We start from the raw sequence: 22,764 nt of genomic DNA on the forward strand, positions 1-22,764 counted from the left end.
ATTAATTATTTTTCTTAACCTAGAATTATATATCATAAATTTAAGCATGTTTTGCGAGCTTCATTCGTATGTTATTTCTGAAGACAAAAGAAATATTTGTGAGAAATATTTGAAAAACCTTGCTTGAAATTCTGATTGTCAATTATAAGAAAACAAGTGTCTGCATTTTTAACATATGTTACTTGAGTTAAAAAATAATATACCGTAATTTCCAGAAGAAAGGCCGCATCAGCGTAAACACCGCACTCGAGAAAAATGGCAGGAAAAAAATTAAAATTACACAGGACGCCGCATTAGCGTAAACGCCGCAATAGATTAAATTGCGCGTGACATCGTCGTGGGCTGTATAGATGCAAAAACTCAACCTTAGTCTTGATATGTGACATACCAGTTAAGAAAAATGCATGAAATGAAACCATAACTCAAAAATAAATTAAAGGTAAGAAATGTATAGCTTCTGTGCCGTTTAGAGACATTTTCAAAAATTTTCCGCTCCCTTCTTACTTAAAAACAATCCAACAAGTACTTGTACCCAAACTGATGGGATCTGTATTTGGCAGAATGCCAAGAAAAATCCATTCATGCTGAAGGGGAAATACGTCAGAGTTCGTTATTGCGAGGCAGGTGGAGTCGTGTCCGCCTTTGAAAAAAATTGCAGAAAAGGCAAGGGTGGGGAGAGGATGGGTCCTGGAAGATTCATCGAATGGCAGAGAAGAGAGACTATTCAAACTGATGAGAATGTTGATTTGAAAGGGGGAAGAATGTTATTGTTCTGAGATCTCGTTTAGGGTAAATAAGGCATGTAGGTCCGTTCAAGGGAAAGAATGTAAACAAAATAACTGAGTGGTCTTTTGTGTGGGAACAGCACCAGTCTATGCACAATGACAAGGCCATCCAAACTATGTACAATGACCATCATAGAAAATATTTTATTTTTAGTGCACCTAAACACCGCATGGCTAGAAACACCGCACCCGCTGAAAATTTAAGTTTTAAACACGTAAACGCCGCGGCATTTCTTCCAGAAATTACGGTAAACAAATAAAAAATTTGGCTATAAAAGTAAATCTCATAAACAATTTAGAATATTAAAACAAAAATGTGAAATGCTTCTCGATGATGAATACTGATTTCAGAAAGAGGTAAAAGTGTCAATAGATTCATAAGAAATTAATGATGCTAAGTTTATAAGGTACTTATATCGACCATTGATGGCATTTTGGCAATGGTCATCAATCATTACAGTAGAATTCTAAAGAAATGGGTCATCCATAATTAGCACTAAATTGTACTGCTTGGCCAGTTAACAGGACAATATATAAGTACCATTTTTTCAGGCAGATGAAATTTTTATACCGACTTAAAATATATCAACAAATGGGCATCCAGTTTCATTGCCAACTGTCCCGGTTTGGGCAGGAGACTCCTGATTTCCAACCATTCTCCCACCAACCCGAGTTACAATATATTTTACCCAAGTTTCTCTTATTCTTGAAATTTCTTATTTTTATATAGCTTAGCTTAATACTTCGTTATTTGCACGAAAAGAAGTAATTTCTGAAAGCACTTGGTATTTCTCTATATTACATTTAAAAGAAAACCAAAGTCGTTTCATCAGTGAGAAATTATGGCATGCTTCTGCTTTGAGTGTGATGGTGAGTGATTATGGCATGCTTCTGCTTTGAGTTGCTCTGAGTGAGAGCACATGTATCCGAAAATGTCTTGCTCTGGTTCTCCAATGAGCATCGAGGACCACTGTATGTCATCTGGTGTATATTACCCAAGGAGCACAAAGCAAGATTGAGGTTGCTATTTTGTTCATCTTACCATTGAGCGGTGTGGGCGTGGTGCACTTGTTTTTGATAAATTGTTTTAGAAATTAGGATCTTTTTGTTGTTGTTGTTGTTGTTGTTTTGTTTGCAAAAAAGCTAAAATATTCATGTAGTTTTCAAAAATCATACACGTATGACTTTCCTTCTATTATTTCCTCAAGGAAATGTGATACATTTGCAATGTCTACCATTTGCCATTGCGATTTTTTGATTTTGCATGGAAGGGCCAATGTTCTTGAACATGTGTCTACAAAAATGCATAAGGACAATATGAGTTCTGTCATAAAAAAGAAATAAAATTTTTTTGAAAACAAAGAACCAAAATGTTATTAATACAAGAATGTCTGTTGTCTGCCTTCTCACTGGAGCAGAACCTGCCACTGAATGCATTGAATCATGCTGCAGCTTTATTTATAAAAACGTTTCCCAATAGCAAAATCGCTAAGAAATACTTAAATGCAAGGACCGAAATGGCTGGCTGAAATTATTAAAGAAATGAGTATGAAAAATAAAAACAGTTCCAGTCTGCCTCTATATGAATGGAAGCAAACATACTAATTCAAAACTGTATCCAATCATTGTTTCTTTTTTTTAATCCAGTGTCATCTGAAATTGAGTGCAGTTTACTTTCTGTATCCACTTTTAGTAGGGCATTCGACTGGCTTTAACATAAAGCAACTAATTATTAACTTTCAAAGAAAATGCAATTCCTGTGGATAATGTCTTAGCACTTGGTGCCGATAATGCACTAGTAATGGTAGGGTTGAAGACTGGTGTTGCAGGCATCTTAAAAAAGGAAAATTTAGATGTGCAAATTATTAGGGGCAGCTTCTTTACTAGTAAGCATGGATGAACACGTTGATGATATTTATTATTATCTGGAAAGGAGTTGTAAAGGGAAGGAAAACTTGAAACAATTCCAACAGCTGCGTAATGCTGAAGAAATGTTTTGAAACATATATGCACACGCTCACTATCTTTAAAGAAAGATTTATCTAGAATCCTCAACCAATGGAACCCACTTCTTGAGTTTTTTAAAGAAGTAAATGCTTCTGGAGTTAAAATAAAAAATTGTTGAAAGTTATAAAATACCTAAAGTAAATGGAGATGTAATTCTACTTCCACTGTTAAAAATTGGTTTGAGAAAAATAAAAGTAATTTCTGCACCAGTGAGCAATTTAAGTGGCAGTTCTCAAAATAATACTACAAAATAAAAGCATAAAGCTGATACGGTTTTCTCTCAAAATATAAAGAATTGCTCAACAAGGGAAACATTTTCCGATTACTGCAAGTTTATTTTATGAAGAACCAATATTTACATTTTTGTCTTCGGATCTTAACAAAGCTTTTTGCTTTTTTGTGCAATTCATTTTGCCTTCATTCAATTACATTCATTCACACAGTTATATAAATAAAAATTCATGTTTTGCAGCATGCATATTTAGCAAGCTAGACATGGCGACTGGAACTGGAATCATGTTTTGTAATCAATGATTTATGATCTGTTTAAAGACATTTTATCAAAGTTCGTAAAACCAGTCATTGTTTTGTCTTCTAATCCTATATATGATGTGATTTATGGTGAAGTAGAAAATCAGAAGAAAGATGAAGATTTGATAATAGGGGTTGCACAGAGGAAAACAAAAGTAAATTTTATTTCTATGCTAAAAACTACTTCTACCAAGTATGTAATTACATACTACATAAATTCCCAATCAACTATGAAGTGATTTTACATGGTAAAGTTGCAAATGCTCCTCCTTTAGCAAATGCATCTTTTTCTGATATAAGATATTTTTTTGAATAGATTTCCAGTTTTGCTTAATTTAGATGACACTGATATTGATGTTACAATTGATAAATTTCAGTTTCAGTTTTGCAGTTTCCAATTATAAAACTTTGATAAAGTTATAAAACCAGCTAGGATTGACACTCAGTGGAGTTTAATTGGAAAACTAAAAGGTGCTGATGGAATTTTAAAGGATAGTTAACTGTCTAGAATAATGTTGGCCATCCTGACAATTTTCCAAAGAAATGTAGAGTGAAGAGGATTTTTCAGTGTTGTTGTGAAAACAAGGACTCAGTTTAGATCTAATATTACTAAAAGCTCATCAGAAAAAATTTATTGCAAAATCAGGCCTACGAATGAAAGCAAGATCTGCTACTGTTCATAGCGTTTGTACAAAAACTGATTTAAGTATTATATTTCTTTGTTAAAAGATGAAAATAATAAAAATGTTTTTTACATGCAAGTATTTTTGCATTGTTTGCATTTATGAATTAGTAACTATTTAAAGTTAATTCTTTATTAAAAAAATATATTTTTATCATTTAAAAAATCTTTATTTCTTTGAAAAAAACTCCTGATTTCTTAACAAAATTTGCTGATTTTTGAGTATTGTAGGTTAGCAGGTATGCAGTTTAAAAAATGCTGAGATGTTCAAATGAATTCTTTTAAGAAGCCATCTGAATGGGAAAATGTATAGGATAGACTAATTGAGAAACTCCCCACATCCACCAAAATAGATGAAACTTGTGTATTCAATCAGTAGAGTGTAATAAAATCTATAATCTAAAGTAAATATGTAGAATGAAGATATGCTTTTGGTATTGCAGTAATCTTCACCCTTCCATAGAATGCTGCGGTTCCAAAATTAAAAATCTAATTTAAAAGAATTTTTTAATACCATGTGAATTGCCGAAGTAACCATCTAATATAAATAATTACGTAATCTTCTGTTTCTGTTATTATAATAATTACGTAATCTTCTGTTTCTGTTATTATCATTATATAAATTGGATAGTAAATTTTAGAAAATATACTTGCTTAAACCATTATAAAATTTATTCAATAAAATACTTTTCGATTTGTTTTTATGCTATTCCATTTATTTATTTTTAACCTAAACTGAATGATTATTGTAATGTATTCGAATGGATATATGGTAATCATTTTAAACCTTTGCAGCTTATTGGAGTTTGGTTTTACAATGAGTGGCAGAAAGTTGGAAGGCCTAAACCATTACAGTTGGTAGAATTTGGACCTGGACGTGGTACTTTAGCTGATGATATACTTCGAGTAAGTAGATTTATAAAGAATAGATATAGTTGATATTTAAAAGTTAACATAAGGAAATTGATGATTTGAAGTGCAGCATATTTCTCCAATTAAAAATTTTATATTTATTCAAAAAGAAGATCTATGTGCCTTTGTTGAATAGTATTTATAAATGTCTTGTGTTATGTTTTATCATTTTAAAGAAAATAATTTATTTTATGCTTTTGAAGTATGCATAAAAACTCTGAAATTTATAATAAAAGTAGAGGAATTATATTTATATTGATTAGCAGAGTGCTGCTAGGGATGGTGTATTCTAAACTACTTTTTCCATTTCTTAATAACTTATAATTAATAAATTTGTAGGTATTTTTCAAGTTGCTTATTTAGCAGCTCATATTGTCTACTTTAAATGATCATTTAATTTTCTGTCAGAAAGTGGCAGTCTGTAGCTGGGGGGGAATGCTGCCCCCTCCTTTAGAAAAATTTTATCATCAGTCATTGATTATTATAGCCTGAATTTTTTTTAAAGTTATAAATAAATTTTTCTTTAAAATGCTAAAATTAATTGTTAATGTCAAACATAAGGATTTCTGTGATTTTGCTTGTTTTTGAAACAAACCAAAAAAAAAGTAACTATGTCTGTGTATTTTATTAAATTACTTTTCAATTCAATAATTTTAACGAAGAATTCATTTTCTTACTATAAAATAAGAATAACAACTAGATATCAAAATATTTGATTCTTGAATGAGAAATTTTTATTTTTAAATAACTGTCATTTTTACTTTAGAATCTCTTTTGTTTAAAAATTCATTTCTAACTCTCATTCAAGTGTAAATGAATATTTTAATATATATATTTAAAATGTAAAAGGCCCATGTTAATAAAACAATACAAAAAATATTCTTTATTAGATCATTTTCATACTTTAAATTAATGCATATCCCATACAAAAGCAGCCCACTAATTAAAGTGAGCATAAAATATAAATTATCATGGACATTTGTGATCTTGTTGAAACTGACACATAGTAGTTAGCTGCTGTTTGAACAACTATGCAAATACAGTCAAAAGTCGTTAATTCGGACACCCATAATCCGGAATGATCTATAATCCGGACCACAAAGCTAAAATCTTTCTGCGCATGCGCCACGTTTACGCATGCGCATAGGCGTTTTACGCGTGCATGCAAGACATTTACGACTGCGCATATGCATCTGCGCAAGCACAGAATATGTTTTCGCGTGCGCGTTTAATGTATAATGGACGGTATAAACTAAAATTATCTAATTATCTATTTCAGTTAATGTTGATGATTGTGTTGTTCCTTAATCTTCGAATTAGATCCGGCTTATTATTTTTTGCAGACTGTAAGAGCAATTTAATAAAAATAAGCTTGAACTTTCGATTATGTCAAATAGAATTTCCGATGGTGGAGCCCCAAAGGATCTAGAAAACGAAAGTATGTTTCGATGTCCATCAAACAAAAAACGAATTGCTACAAAAAATGGATAAAGGTATATCCTTTGTTTATCTAACGGTTCCGAAATCTGTTTATCAATTTCACGCTGCTCTGCGCGGGGGGGGGGGACGTCTCAGCGCGGAATGAACTGGAAGTTGATCTGTCAGCACTATCGTTATCTTCAGGGCAGATGTTTTTATTTTATTCAGCTTATAATTCCTTACTAAATGTAGTATTTAATCTCGATGTACTCCATCTTTGATATGATTTAAATGAAATTCCTCGTCATTATAAATATCACGAATACAAATCAAATAGTTTTCTGGTTGCAATTTTCTAATTTCGGCTATGCGTAAGGTATGCTTTACGCATGCGCGCGTTGAAAGAAATGTTTAATAAAGTAAACAAATAAATATTAAGCTTCTATTTTTGTAAATTTTGATACCCTTTAGATTATAATTGCTCATTATTTTATAAATTACGGTTTCATATTTTTAATTTTATAATTTCTGCATGCCATCTTACCAGATTTAAACTGATGATCTATAATCCGGAAAAATCGATAATCAGGAATCGCCGAAGTCCCGACGAGTTTGGATTAAAGACTTTTGACTGTAGTCAAACAGCAGGATTCAAGGTTCAGAAAAATTTTTTATGTATCACATTAATTGTAAAAAATTAGTGTTTGAAATGTAATGTTGCTCAAATGAACTGTTGGTTATTTTTTCTTAGAATTCATAACTGAAGGAAAAGTGCTGTCTGTTTTTTAATTGCAGTTCATCATATTTTTGGAAAAAAACAAATAAAACGTTTCATTATAAGGTGACATAATATTCTCACACTGTACAACTCAGTCAAAGTTTCAAACATAGATTTTTAGTAACCTGCCATCAGCCACAGTGTGCAAAACCAAAATCTCCAGATTTAATTCCATTTTTATGGGTTAATTTTAAGAACAAACTAAATAAGAACTGTCTCAGTGAAGAGTCTATTAAGAACATTCAGCAACAAACTTTAAAAAAGTAAAAAGAATTATTTAGTTTCATTTTCTCATCCATGCTTAATTTAAGTATATAAGAATTTCATAAATTATTAAAAAAAATATCTCACATAATGCTTCTAATATGTTATATTAGTAATAAAAAATTAAAGCATTTTGCAATCTTCTGAGAATTTTAATACTTTATATTAAGTGATGAAAATACTTAGCTGGTAAAATTGCTTTTAAAATTTGTTACATAACATTTCTTTAACCAAATATACAAAATTCATAAAAACATTAAAAAAAAATACATACCTTTTCTTCATGAGAAACTGACCGCATTTGAAATCCTAGTTTCTGCCAATGGGAGAAGAACGGGCTCCACGTGTATTTAGAATAAAAGAGGAATGCATTATTCATAAATCCCACATTCAGAGGATTAAGTATACATAATACTCAAGAAAATATTTCTAACAATTTTTCTTATACCATGAATAAAAAATTACAAGATAGCTTTCTTAGTATGTAAACTGTATTTTGATGCCAAATTAAAAAATTATTAGTTTTAAAATTCTTATAAAAGATTTTCCGTTTAATTTGAAATTTGTTAATGTACTATTTCTTGCTGAGATATTGTTTTCCATGTGTTAAATTAACTTTCAGACATTTTCAAAAGTGGGGACTTCTGGTATGGACTTTTCTATCCATTTAATTGAAATCAGCCCTTATCTCTGTCATATGCAGAAATCAAAATTATGCTATGAAGAAAATAAGTATGAAGATTTATACAGTAAAACTTTCCAGACAAAATATGGCTTTCCAGTTACGTGGCACCCACATCTTCATACTGTTCCTGACAGTTTTTCTTTCTTCCTTGCACATGAATTTTTGGATGTTCTACCTGTTCACAAATTTCAAGTAATTTTTAAAAATTTATATTTTTTATTTTATTATTTTTATATTCTCCTCTATGATAGAACTCGTCAGTGTAAGCAGTTTGAACAGTCTTACCTTTGATAGCGATTTTACAGTTACGCTTGTTATTTTTGCAAAAGTATAATTCAGAACTTAAGTAGACTTGGTAATAAAAGTTTATACCTCAAAGTGAAAAGAAGATACAATGACATTAAATTTTATTAGTGAGGCATTCAACCATTCATCCCTAATTTAAAATGGTAACATACGAGAAGTTGTTGTAAACCTCTGCTTGGAATTTGAAAAATTACTAAAAAACAAAAATTATTTTAAAAAATCTAAAAAAATTATAAAAAATATCTGACCTAAATTAATTAATTTGTATTATGTACATATTTCTAGTATCTAATTTTTATATGAATGATAACATGTATAAGTAATTATAAGTGGAATATTTCATAGAGTGTTTTAATAATGTTAGAAAATTTTCATTTGTTTCAGTCTCAGGCTATCTCATCTGTCTATAAACTTCTGTTGTCTTTTTTTTTTTAATATGTAAAATGTTAATAGATTTTGTTAGGTATTTATGTATTGTTATCATGGTTCCATGTGTTTTAAAGATTATAACTCTAAAAATAATATTTAAAAAAAATTTTTAAGAAAAACATATAAAATGAGATGAAAGTTCAAAAACTGATATATATTAGAAGAATGCAATACATAAATTTAAAAGTTCTAGTTGCTGAAATTTAATTTTCATTGTATTTTGAATGAAAGATTAAAAATAATCATTAAACAGATTTGTCTAAGGAGTTTCTGTTATATATGGAAGCTAAATGCATAAATGGCACTTATATTCATGTTTAATTTTTTTTTAAATTTCTCTGTCAATATTATTATGGAAAAGTTTAAAAGTATTATATATTTCTTAGTTTTATTTTTTGTATTGTATGTAATAGCAGCAAATATTCTGTTCTCTTTTTCTTAATGATAAATTTGAATATTTACAGAAAACAGATAATGGCTGGAAAGAAATATTAATAGATTTCAGAGATGGCAAGTTGCAGTATGTTCTGTCTCGCAATACAACACCTGCAGCTGAACTGCTCATTGATGTGTGTTATTTTCAGCTTTTTTACCACAATTTAATGTATTTTAGCATACAATGGAGTTTAAATATTATGTCTTAATTATATGCATATATACATTAGCAAATTAGGATATCTAAATATTATGCCTTAATTATACATATTCATGCATTAATAAATAAATAAATAAAGGATAATTTTTAAATATAGTATGTATATATAATGAAAAAAAAGTTTAAAAACATTGTTGTAGCTTATTTCTTTAAATATTGATCCTAGACATATACTTCCTTTATAAAGTTTCTCGAAATAAAATAAGCAGTTTATTAAAAAAATTCAATTCTGTAGGTAGTTCTGACGTTATAAAATCTTATTTTTTGTATGATCCTAGTTTAGCAAAATTCAAATAATAAAACTTCATACGTGCTTCAATATGATAAATGCTTGAAAGCGTAATATTTTATTGACAGTACATACTAGAAAAACAAGAACAAAACATTTAATCTAGCCATGGCAAATAGATAATGTTGGTGCATTATTCTTTTTGTAAAAAATTATTTTGAATGTGCTGTCTTAAAAAGAAAAAGTCCAGCTTCTCTTCATTTCATAATTAATATTCATATTTAAGGACATACATTTTAGTACTATATGATTTTCATGGCTTTATTTATCAATACAACACCAAGTTTAGCTACTTACATATAGTTTGTGGCTGCCATATCTCCGCACTTGCTTTTAATATGCATCAAAAAGCTTACCATTTCCACCGTATGTATTTGGAAAGATATGACTTTAAATGATGTTCAGCCATACCTCTTTGCTTTTTGTTTCACCCTTTAACAGAGCTCCACATTTTGGCAGTGAGCACCTGTTGTTGGGATCAGTGAAATTAAATGTGTGATTCACAGTTAAATGGCTGTAACCAGCCTTTTCAAGCTCATCTGTTTTATAGGCTCACCAGCAATCTGGATGTATTGCCAATCCTTCTAGTATGTGGTCTACAATGATATCACCCTGCTTGCTCCTCAATTTGCAACTTGATACAACATAAACTGCCAAATACCCACTGTTAAAGTATCCTGCAAGAAGTTTTTTTTTTTTAGCTGTGTGAACAAACTCTTATCAATATTCACTATATCACTGAATTTGTTAAAGCTACTTGTTATTATATGAGGGTTGGAACTTTAATAGTGGCAACTATTTATTTACAAGGAATACAGAAGTGATTCGTGTCACCATGTTTTACAGTCCTTCAATATAGTCGGCAGCATTGTGTACAACCCGTTTCCACTGATGTGGAAGTCGCAGAATACCTGTAGCAGCACCTTTTTTGTTGATAGTTTGAATGGACCGGTCTACTGTTGCAAGAATCTCAGAAACAGTTTGGAAGCAAGTGCCACGAAGTGGTTCCTTCATCCTAGGAATCAAGTCATAGTCACAAGGGCTTAGATCTGGAGAGTATGGTGGATGGTAAAGCACTTCCCAGCCCCATCGCTTGAACAAATCAGTCACAGCTTGCGCTGCATGCGGCCGAGCATTGTCATGCAAAATGAGAGGAGCATTTTGCAGAAAGTGTCGTCGTTTTTTTCTCAAAGCTGGTCGGAGATTGTGCTCCAAAAATGAGCAGTAATACTGCGCAGTGACGGTCTGCTGTGGGGGAACGGTATGCGTTAGGATGACACCATCACAATCGTACACGAGAATCACCATAACTTTCACATTGCTGGGGTTCTGACGAAATTTCGAACGTCGTGGTGGCCCGTGATGACACCATTTGTTTGATTGGCGTTTCAGTTCAGGCTGGTACGATCGGGTCCAAGTCTCATCCAGCCTAATTATACGGCATAAAAAAGCATCTTTATGAAGCAACCCATTGTGAAGCAATTATGGAACTCATTGGGAAGCAATTATTCTCATGGACAGGCATTCCTTCAGAATGGGCAGCACAGTCGTATGCGCTAATTCTGTTTGTCCAGCCAGCTGACGAATCGTTTGGCGGCGATCACTGTCCATTAGTGCGGCAACAGCTTGCATGTCTGCATCGCTGACACTCGGCCGACCTGGCCGCAGCATGTCTGCCACGTTTTTGGCGTCCTTCATTGAATGCTTTCACCCATCTTGCTACGGTTCTGTAAGGCAATGCAGATTCCCCACAAGCCTCTTGAAGCCCTTGATGACATTGTCGTGCTGTACGACCTCTCGCACATTCAATTTTTATCCAACATCGTTGTTCTTGTTTTGAAAATATCCTGACAACACTTACTTTAGACCACAAGCTAATACAAGGATTCATTCTTCACGTCACTCCGTGCGTGACGTAGGCAGGACGAGTCTTTTTGCTGAAAGGTAAGGTACATATGTAATTCATGTGTGGTATACGCAATATTCTTTGGTTTTGTTGCGTAGTGTTTATGCAGCTGTGTTGCCACTATTAAAGTTCTAACCCTCGTATTTATTATTTATTGTTGGATTTAATTCAAATATATTTTTGTATTGAATATTTGAAATAATTTATTATTGTGTCATTTATTGCTTGTTATTATTTATTACATAAATTCTGCAAATGGAAGTCAAAAGTGAAAGTGTTTGTGGTTGCCCTTCATTGGATTACTTTTTTTTGCATAATTTGGCAGTTTATCTTATGGACCATGAAATTCAAGTAGTACCTATTTTTTACATCGAAAGTGAGTTTACTTTCATAGATTTTTTATTCATATTCGTATGTATTTTTTAACCTTCAATTTTATCATTTTTGCAGCCTTCAGAAAAACATGATCATGTTGAAATCTCACCAGAAATTGGCATCCTCTTAAATGATGTATGTAAAAGGATGAAAGAAGATGGTGGTATAACTTTAATTGTTGATTACGGACACTATGGAGAAAAAACAGATACATTTAGAGTAAGTAAAGTATTTTTTTGGCTAATTTGTTATACATTAAGTAAATATGTATAAAAATTATGCATTTTAATTTATTTAAGTAGCTGACTAACTTAACACAATATATTATTATATTTTAGTCTTGTGTTCAAAAATAAATATTTTATTAATAGTAAGTAAGCTAAAGTCTTGTGTTCAAAAATAAATATTTTATTAATAGTAAGTAAGCTAAAGTGTATATGAAATATTATTTATTGTATTTTTTACTTTTATCATTTTATCAAATTTTTTGTTTGTAATAATATTTCCAGTTTACTATTTACTCTTCAATGGTAAGTCATCATCTTTTTTTTTTTTTTTTTTTTTTTTTTTTTTTAAATTTCAAAATAAAAAAAGTTAAAATATTTTTTTTTAGCTTTATTAGTAGACAGAAAGCACTTTAAAAAATTTAAGTGCTTTCTGTCTGCTATATGTGTGTGTGATTATGGCAAAGCCTCGAGGGCTATCTGCCTAAGAGGAGGGATGCCTTTGTGGAGGACTTTCTAAGGGAAACTGGCTCGTATACACATTACACATGGGGAAAACCACGAAAACACCCATGCAGCCAGCCCGTTTGCAGGATTCGAATCTCGGACCGAACTACCAGTGTTCAGTGACTTTACCGCTCGGCCGCTTGTGGATCCTTCTGTCTGCTACAAGAACACCTTTTGACAGAATGTCTATATCTGTTTGTTGTCATAGAAATGAACCCTAACCCATTTTCCATAGAGATGTCTTGAAAAATGTATTTATATTTATCATCTTGATAGATTTAATGATGAAATGGTGTTTGCTTAAAGTAACTTGTAAAGCATACTCGTTGTAGCATTATTTTGTCTCTCCCATGGCCAACATTTGCTAAAAACCAAACTAACAATGAAACCCTAAGACTCACTCTTATTTGAAATGCATAAGATCTGTTACTGCAGTGATGCATAAGATCTGTTACTGCAGTTCTAGTCAGACATATTAGCAAGAGTAGTTCTTATGATAGATAGACAGTAGTAATTTTTTATCCTTTTTTTGTATACAATTATACCCCCATATCTGTGGTGTCATATTGCTTGATTCCGAGCAACAAATGGAAAAATTTCCATAAGTTCTGTAAATCGTAATTTTCAGAATGTAAGCAAAGTGTCCACAGTTCAGAGTAACACTTTGGATTTACCTGCTACTTACTGTCTTCCTATGATTAAGTTGCTTCAGGCCAATGTAAATGAATATGGAAAATGAAAATAATCCTTGCAGAACCTGATGTATAATTTTAGGTGATTAAAAAAAATCTGAAATTCTCAGCTAACATTCCAACTTTATAGTTATAAATTTGCTGGTAGTGAATCTTAGCTATCAAACAGAGCAACTTATCTTTATCATCCAAATTTCCTGATAAGCTTTCTTCCAATCAATTTCATTTGTAACATATTATCAGAAGAGTCTTGCTCTTAAAGTTCTTATATACCATAGTAAATGCCTTAAAACTTAATGTAGAAACTATTAATATAATAATAATGCTAAGAAAAAATAAATGAATCTTATTTCCATTATCCTTTGAAATAATATGTTGCACTGTACAAGTCAAGAATTGCATTTCTTCATTATTTTTTTTTTCTTTTTGTCTTTTAAGTTAAAATGCTTTTTGTCTATTAAGTTAAAATAAGTTAAATTTCATGGGTATGATAGGCTGTATTCTCAAATATACAGTATGTTTTAGATTATTTTATTTACTAGTACAATATGTAATATATTCTAGTATTCATAATTTTTACTTTTTAATATTGGTGATGTCTTACCTACATAATATATCAAATAAACTTATATATGTTACATATTATCTATGGATAGGAAAGACATTTTTTTTTTTTTTTTTTTTTTTTTTACTCAAAACAAGTGCACAAATTTTTCTGGTGCAATATATAGATCTTTTTTTTTTGCCTCAAGTAAAACGTTTATATGGCAGCTCAAAAGATATACCAAATTCTTTGTCACAAAATGGCTACAGCTGTTTAAGATATTTGGAAAATTAATAGATGGTCTTTTCTCTGTTAATTATATAGGTATTTACTGTAATGCAAGTTAGGGAATTGTATGTTTTCATTTACAGTATTTTATTTCTGCAAAGTCGAGTTTAAAAAATAAAGTATTTTTCTTTCCTTAAAGCAAACTTCAAAAACTACACTGACTACCAATAAGTATTTGGACACCTATGCAAATGACGGTATCTGCAGTCCTAAGGTACGACACGGACTCCGCCGGTACATATCGTGTAGGAAACAGCATCGGCTTTAGTCGCATGCAAAATGCCTCGCAGTTCAGAGCTCTCTGATTTCGAGAAAGATATAATTATCGGGTATCACAAATGTGGCCGATCCTTAAGGGACATATCTAGCGATCTGAAGTACCCAAAATCGACAGTGGCCTATGTGATTAAGAAGTGGAAGGTGAGCGGGATTGTCAGAATGTGCCCCGAGTCGGCAGACCAATGAAACTGGGAGATAGGGACCGACGAGTGCTGTCCAGAGAAATTTGGAAGAACCGCACCCAACTGATAGCCCTCATCCACAAGAAGTTTCAACAGGCATCCGGGAGTATTGTTTCAATGAATACCATCTGTAAGGAAGCACATCTGCTTGGTTTTCATGGTCGTGCTGCTGCCCATAAGCCTTTGATCACAAAGTCCAACCGCACTGCTCGGTTAATGTGGTGCAAAGTACATCAAAATTGGACCGTAGATCAGTGGAAGCGGGTTCTTTAGAGTGACAAATCAAGGTTCACCCTTTACTGTTCAGATGGCAGGGTCTGGGTCTGGCGTCTACCTGGAGAACGTCTCCTGCCAGAATGCATTGTGCCAACAGTCAAGTTCGGCGGAGGTGGAATTATGGTCTGGGGGTGTTTCTCCTGGTATGGGCTGGGACCCTTGGTCCCCATTCATGGTAAGCTCAACTCCGATGCCTACTGCACTATTTTGGATGACAATGTGCTTCCTACGTTGTGGCAGTTTTACGGGTTCACTCCTGTTACTTTCAGGACGACAATGCCAGTTGTCACGTTTCGACGTTAATCAAGGCTTGGTATGGTTACAATGGAGTTCATCGAATGGACTGGCCTGCCCAGAGTCCAGACCTGAACCCTATCGAGAACCTTTGGGACGAGTTGCATTGCCGAATTCAGTGGTGCGCTACCCGTGCAAAATCGGTGAAGGAACTTCTACGTCTTCTCCAAGCCAAGTGGAAGAAAATACCACTAGCTGTCATACAAAGACTTGTGGAAAGTATGCCCCGGAGGGTCCACGCTGTAATTACCTCTCGTGGAGGCTCTACCAACTATTGATTTTGAATAAAGTTAGTTTTTCTTTTCTATCACAGATGTCCAAATACTTATTGTAGTCAGTGTATTTTAACCAAATTAAAAAAAAAAAAAAAAGAATCCCCTCCCCATTTTCCTAAACAATCAAGGTTATTCGATAGCCAAGAAGTAAAATTGCTGAATGCTGGTACTTTGACTTCAGTTCCAGGTGAATGGGCTGGCTGCATCAGTCTAGATAAAAGTATAATAGATACAAGCCAATTTTCCTTAAAAATAGTCCTCCACAGTGGCATTCCTCCTCTTAGGCAGGTAGCCCTCGCATGTTTTGTCACAATCGAAATAATTAAATTTATTAATCCTAAACAATCAGCTTCAACTGAAAAAAAGTAAAATGAAATAAATCTGCATTGGCATAAGTTCTAAAACTAGCCATGTGATCTTGTTCTTATTTTTTCTATTAATTAAAAAATATATACTTATTATTAAAACAATCATATTTTTTCATTTGCATAAATTATTTTGGTTCAACTAAAATTAAAACATAATTTCTTTTGTTGATATAAAATGTTAAATTTAAGAATATAATGAAAATTATCAATTTTTTGCTTTTATAATACACTGACTACCAATAAGTATTTGGACACCTATGCAAATGACGATATCTGCGGTCCTAAGGTACGTCATGGACTCCGCCGGTATATATCGTGTAGGAAACAGCATCGGCTTTAGTCGCATGCAAGATGCTTCGCAGTTCGGAGCTCTCAGATTTCGAGAAAGGTATAATTACAGAGTATCACAAATGTGGCCAATCCTTAAGGGACATATTTAGCGATCTGAAGTACCCAAAATCGACAGTGGCCTATGTGATTAAGAAGTGGAAGGTGAGCGATGATTGTCGGAATGTGCCCCGAGTCGGCAGACCAACGAAACTGGGAGATAGAGACCAACGAGTGCTGTCCAGAGAAATTCGGAAGAACCGCACCCAACCGATAGCCCTCCTCTGCGAGGAGTTTCAACAGGCATCCGGGAGTATTGTTTCAATGAATACCATCTATAAGGAAGCACATCTGCTTGGTTTTCATGGTCGTGCTGCTGCCCATAAGCATTTGCTCACAAAGTCCAAACGCGCTGCTCAGTTAATGTAGTGCAAATCACATCGAAATTGAACCGTAGATCAGTGGAAACGGGTTCTTTGGAGTGACGAATCAAGGTTCACCCTTTATAGTTCGGATGGCAGGGTCTGGGTCTGGTGTCTACCTGGAGAATGTCTCCTGCCAGAATGCATTGTGCCAACAGTCAAGTTCGGCGGAGGTGGAATTATGGTCTGGGGGTGTTTCTCCTGGTATGGGCTGGGATCCTTGGTCCCCATTCATGGTAAGCTCAACTCCAATACCTACTGCACTATTTTGGATGACAATGTGCTTCCTACGTTGTGGCAGTTTTACGGGTTGGGCCCCTGTTACTTTCAGGAGGACAATGCCAGTTGTCATGTTTCGACGTTAACCAAGGCTTGGTATGGTACCAATGGAGTTCATCGAATGGACTGGCCTGCCCAGAGTCCAGACCTGAACCCTAACGAGAACCTCTGGGATGAGTTGCATCGCCGAATTCAGGGGTGCACTACTTGTGCAAAATCGGTGAAGGAACTTCTATGTCTTCTCCAAGCCGAGTGGAAGAAAATACCACTAGCCAAAGACTTGTGGAAAGTATGCCCCGGAGGGTCCATGCTGTAATTACCTCTCGTGGAGATTCTACCAACTATTGATTTTGAATAAAGTTAGTTTTTCTTTTCTATCACAGGTGTCCAAATACTTATTGGTAGTCAGTGTAAATGCTTGATTTTGATGAAAGTACTCTTCTGTTATCAGAACTGTATTCAGAAATGTATGTATGCATGTGCTCATTTATATGCATGTATATGTGTATGTGTATACACGCACATATATTCATATATACATACATACATACATACATACATTTCTGAACCTGGTAACCGATAACAGAAGAGTGCCTTGATGAAACATTAAATAAATTAACAAGCTTAATTTCACTTTACCTATAAAGAACGGTAAGCAATCAAGATAACTGCAGCTTTAATGTACTAAAAATATTTGTATACATTAACTGAAGTCCATTTACTAAAGATGTAAGTAACATCAAACTGATTGCATTTTAAAAATTGCACACATAATCTAATTTAGGCTATGAACTAATAACTTTGTTAATAGTAAGCATATAATCCATTGGCAGTATTAGAAATTTTTTACTGTATCAAAATTTAATGTTACTGGCAGCATAAAATGTTTCATTTTGAAAATTTTTAAAGTCTTACTTAAATGCATTTTTGTTTCTTATTTATAGAAAAGACATTACTATATTTTTTGCAATTTTTATAGAGTTTTAAAAATCACAAGCTTCATGATCCATTAGAAGATCCAGGTGAAGCTGATTTAACAGTAGATGTGGATTTTTCATATATTAGCAAAGTGGCTGAAAACAAAGGTGAATTTATATAAGATTTGATTTAAATTTACTTTTAACTCAAAGTACAGCTGTATTAGAGAAATTTAATCCTGTATTAAATGATTTTCTTTTCTTACTGAATTACACACTCAGTATGAAATGACATTAGTGATTTCTAATAAAAATTTCTAAATCAGTCTAATATTTCTTAGCTTTTGAATTGAGCTGATTGCTCTGATAGATTATAATATAGCGTTCATAATAGTTTTTATTAATTCGTTTTAAAACAGTTTGGATCCCAAATGCAAGCTTGTGTTTATGTAATTAAAATTATTTGCATCTATTTCAAATAGACAGTACATATCCAAGAAAATTCGTAGTTATTAACTTAACATTTTTATTAAAATTAATTCATTTATGTGCAGAATGTCATAACCTGTCAAAATTGATGTGTTTATACTTAAGTGAATGAAAGTACGCAAGGACTACTAATTCACATCTGATACCTCTATTGAATTTTTTTAAACATTTCAAGATGCATTCTTTAGATGTATAATTATCTAATGTATTGTATCAGGGAATATAATATTAAAATTATAGCTGCTGAAAAAGTAAGTAGCAGCTATGGAATCAGAAAAGAGAAGAGATGCCTGAACTGGTTTCTCCCACACATACCCTTGAAACAGTGACACACCCCTCTTGGTAACCAAAACGTTAAGTGACTTAACATTAAGATCAATAGTTTTTGACTTGATTGGAGGTAAATATTTTGTAATTACATCGTAAATAAAAATATAAAAGTATATATTTTTTCTACAACATTTCAGAGTCCTAAATATGCAAAAGAATACATTTTTTTAACATTTCCTTCTGAACAGAATTAAATGCTATACTTTTCCCAGAACAATTTCAATTTGAACAAAATGTTTTCTCAAGGTTTTGCTAATTACATTTGAAAAAAAAATTAAGATAATTCAATTTTATTCAGTTAACAGTTATAAAAATTAAAATCAAAGTTTATTGTATTATTAATATTAAAATCCCATGTTATTTCTTTTCTATTTTCAGAGCTTCTTTCTGAAATACTTTCCTAATATAAGATGATTTTCAGCTTCTGAGGAATCAAATCAAAAATCAGTAACATTCACAAGAGTTTCTGAATGAATAAGTCCTTCATTTCCAAATACATTTATAAATAGTTTTATAAATATTTATATATTTTATTAGAGGCAAATGCATACGTTTTACAAAAATGTGCATAAATACTCATATTTATTTAATATTTTTCATTTTCTGCATGTACAAATCTTTAATTTCTGTGCATTCACTATATTTTTCGACTTAAGTAATTTGCAACAATTTAGCATATATCAGAATTTTTTACATAAGAAATATATATAAATTTAAACTGGATGAAAATTGCATGCATTATTTTTAATACACACTCAGAGTTTCCATCAAAAGTCCTCCATGAAAGCATTTCTCCCCATAGGCAGATAGCCTTTGCATGCTTTACCCTCTTTAAAAAAAACTTAAGCTGATCTATGTGCCAAATTACAAATATTTTAACATACAAAATCTTACATTTACATTTACCCATCAAGTTTCAAACTTTTGACTTAAAACACATTTTTGGATACATTCATTATAAGTTCAAATTTTGTAGTAAATATATTTTAACAGAGCAATACCTCTCTTAGTAATTTTATCCAATGTAATAGTTCTCTGATATAATAAATAACTATCCATTTCATATTTAAATATTAAGCTCAGTGTTATCAATCAGATCACAATCTTGATTGCCTTACTCTACATACCGACACTGCTTCAATTTTTGAAACAGTTAAAACCACTAATTAATTCCCAATTACCTGAAATTTACAAATCAAAATCATAAGAAATCCAAAATGCAACAATATGCAAAATGTATTGCTATACCAATTAATAACATTAATGATGATTTTTTCATGTCTTGAAATTGTTTTAAAATTAGAAAACCACTACGCAATCCCAAAATTTATATTTTTCAGTTGTATAAAAGTAAAATGATGAGTTTAAAATTAGTTTTTGCTCATTTTATTTGCCTTTCCACCAAAATTTTTTTAAAGTGTGGATTGCAATATTATGTTGCATGGCAAAAAATGAATTTAATTAAAAACATTTTGATATTTGGAACATAAAATAAAAACAGCAAATCACTGTCGAGGGCATCAAAAGGAAGTGTGTTATATTTTGGTAATACTTTGACATTTTAAAGGTTACCATAAAGCATTTGTCATACTTTACATATAACATAAACACTGCTAAAATCTAAATTTTTGTAGACCAATAGTTTAAAATTTTATAAAACAAATTCATGACCAAAATTGCTGTTGCAAGTTATTGAAAGGTAACCATGGTGTGATCTCTGCAGAAATGCCACTAAATTGTACAAATTTATATTATGCATCAAACAATGAATATTTCTTTTATGCAGAAGTGTCCCTGCTTTCGATTTGTGCAGAACTGCCATGTTTGGAAGCAGTACTAAACTGCTGTAAAGCTAGAAGGCTTTGGATGTAAGCAAAAGTATTGCACCCACTTTGACACACTCTCAGCCATAGGGGGTTGTCTTCTTTTATTCCCACCTCCACGCTGCTACCACTGCATTTTTTATATAAGTTATTAATTTTAAATTTAGATTTATTGACAGTTAGGTTTCTCTCACATGTGAAAATATTTTTGTGTTATGCACTGTTATCATAAATTAAGGAAAAATCACAAAAATAGCAATAACTCCCTCAAAAATAAGCCAAACTGTGTAAAATTTGAATATGTTGCCAAGTAAGAGTAGCTGATTAAAACTGCAATATGCAAATTAGGGGCGCTGCACTCAGACGCCATCTGCGAGTAACATACGTTCATGTTTAAGAGCAAGCCCACATATTTCACTGTGATAGTGACATCAGAAATCGGAGATAACCAAATCGTAGCAATGACCTCCAGGCATCATTTTCCTGCAGAACTATGATGGAGAGCCATTGGGAGACAGACTAGAGGCAGGACAAAGTCAAACAGAAGTGGCTAGGTGGCTAAATGTGAGTCCTGTGATACATAAAATTTGGAGGCAATTTCAAACCACAGATTCGGCATCTAGGAGGTTCAGCCAATGACGGCCAACTGCTACAACAAGCGTTGATGACCGATATTTGACATTATGTGCACACAGGAATAGAACCGCTACTCTGACTCTTCTTAGATCCTTCCTTGCTGCAGCCACCAGAAGGTGTCAACTTCAACTGTGCATAGAAGGCTTCACGAAGGTGGTCTGTATGCGAGGCGACCAGCTGCATGCTGTTCACGTCATGCCATATGTGGGACAACAACATGTCCACAGGACCCCTGATCAATGGAGAGCTGTTCTCTTTACGTATGAGTCCAGGTTTAGTCTAGAAAGCGATAGTAAACATTATTTGATATGAAGAGAACCCGGAACCCATTATTATCTGTCAAACATCCATGAAAGAGATGCATATGGAAGAGGCAGTGTCTGTGTTTGAGGTGGCATGTCTTTGGATGGACACATAGACCTTCATGTCTTTCCAAAGGGAACTATGAATGCTCAGGTTTATAGAGATGACATCCTTGATGCTTATGTGTGCCCTTATGCCGGGGTGATAGGTGATGCTTTCCTGTTACAGGACGACAATGCAATATCACACAGGTCTCGCATCGTAAATGATTATTTTCAACATGAAACAATTATGTGCATGGAGTGGCCAGCTCGATCCCCGGATTTGAATCCTATCGAGGACGTTTGGGGTGCTTTAGGGAGACGTCTAGCTAGTCTCAATCCTTCCCCTCAGACCCTTGCTGCGCTCGCAACTGTTTTGCAAGAGCAGTGGCTTTCGCTTCCTATAGAACTGATAAACTGCATAATTGAAAGCATTAGACATCGCTGTATGTGCTGTATTGCTTCTAGAGGCGATCATATTCCATATTGAAGGTACTTTTCCTATAGCAAACTGACACCTTCGATTTGTTCATTTTATACATATGCTAATTTCTATACAACCATAATTGTCTGGTAATTTCTTTTTATGTTATTTGATACCTTACTATGTGTTGTATATTGTGGGTAAGTTTCATAAAATTCTACGTGTAACTTTTTCAGGAATCATGATTTTTGTGATTTTTCCTTAATTTATGATAACCTGTGTATATAGTCTCTTGTAAGTCCCAACTGTAATTTTTCCTTTCACTCTTAGACAGGCTGAAAATAGTATCAGCTTTGATTACTCCAGATTATTAATTTGCTTGAGTTTAAAATTAATTTATATTAAAATTGAAAAGAAATGTATTAAGCTCATATTGTTAGTTTATGTATCACTATAAAGCTGTGATCCATTGCATTTGTTAGAAAGTTATGCAAGGAGGATATAGAATGAGGAAAGAAATATTGTATAAATTTAATAATGAGTATAGTTAGCAAGCAACAACTTTGTGTTTGACAAAGATTTAGTCAAAAATTCTATTGATTTCGAGGGTAAATCGGTACAAGTCCCTCTTCATCTGGAGCAAATAAATTAGCAGATTCCTTTACTCTTATCACTCTCAACAGGTACTGGTCCAGCAGATTAAATATATACCTAAATTAAATTTAAAATATTCATTTTTTAATTAAAATTATTTTGGATTCAATTTAATTATTTTGATTTTTCGTAGGGAAGTATTTGGATTGAAAATACCAGTTGTTACA

At 32.6% G+C, this 22,764-nt stretch overlaps 1 protein-coding gene across 4 annotated transcripts in view; it reads left to right on the forward strand.

Annotated features, from left to right (window-relative positions):
- The window catches only part of LOC118181232 (protein arginine methyltransferase NDUFAF7 homolog, mitochondrial), a 43,881-nt gene that overhangs the window by 11,503 nt on the left and 9,614 nt on the right, over positions 1 to 22,764 (forward strand). For 3 of the 4 annotated variants that reach the window (XM_085811808.1, XM_035350323.2, XM_035350325.2), the window contains exons 4-8: positions 4,801 to 4,911; positions 8,001 to 8,255; positions 9,263 to 9,367; positions 12,099 to 12,242; positions 17,960 to 18,065. In XM_085811808.1, the coding sequence (XP_085667934.1) occupies positions 4,801 to 4,911; positions 8,001 to 8,255; positions 9,263 to 9,367; positions 12,099 to 12,242; positions 17,960 to 18,065 (721 nt within the window). The remainder of the gene's footprint in view (positions 1 to 4,800; positions 4,912 to 8,000; positions 8,256 to 9,262; positions 9,368 to 12,098; positions 12,243 to 17,959; positions 18,066 to 22,764) is intronic. The other variant, XM_035350326.2, reaches the window with a different exon arrangement.

The sequence above is a fragment of the Stegodyphus dumicola genome, chromosome 2 (assembly GCF_044657685.1).
Source record: "Stegodyphus dumicola isolate Sdum_Otavi_A_Nest chromosome 2, ASM4465768v1".
Classification (NCBI taxonomy): Eukaryota; Metazoa; Arthropoda; class Arachnida; order Araneae; family Eresidae; genus Stegodyphus; species Stegodyphus dumicola.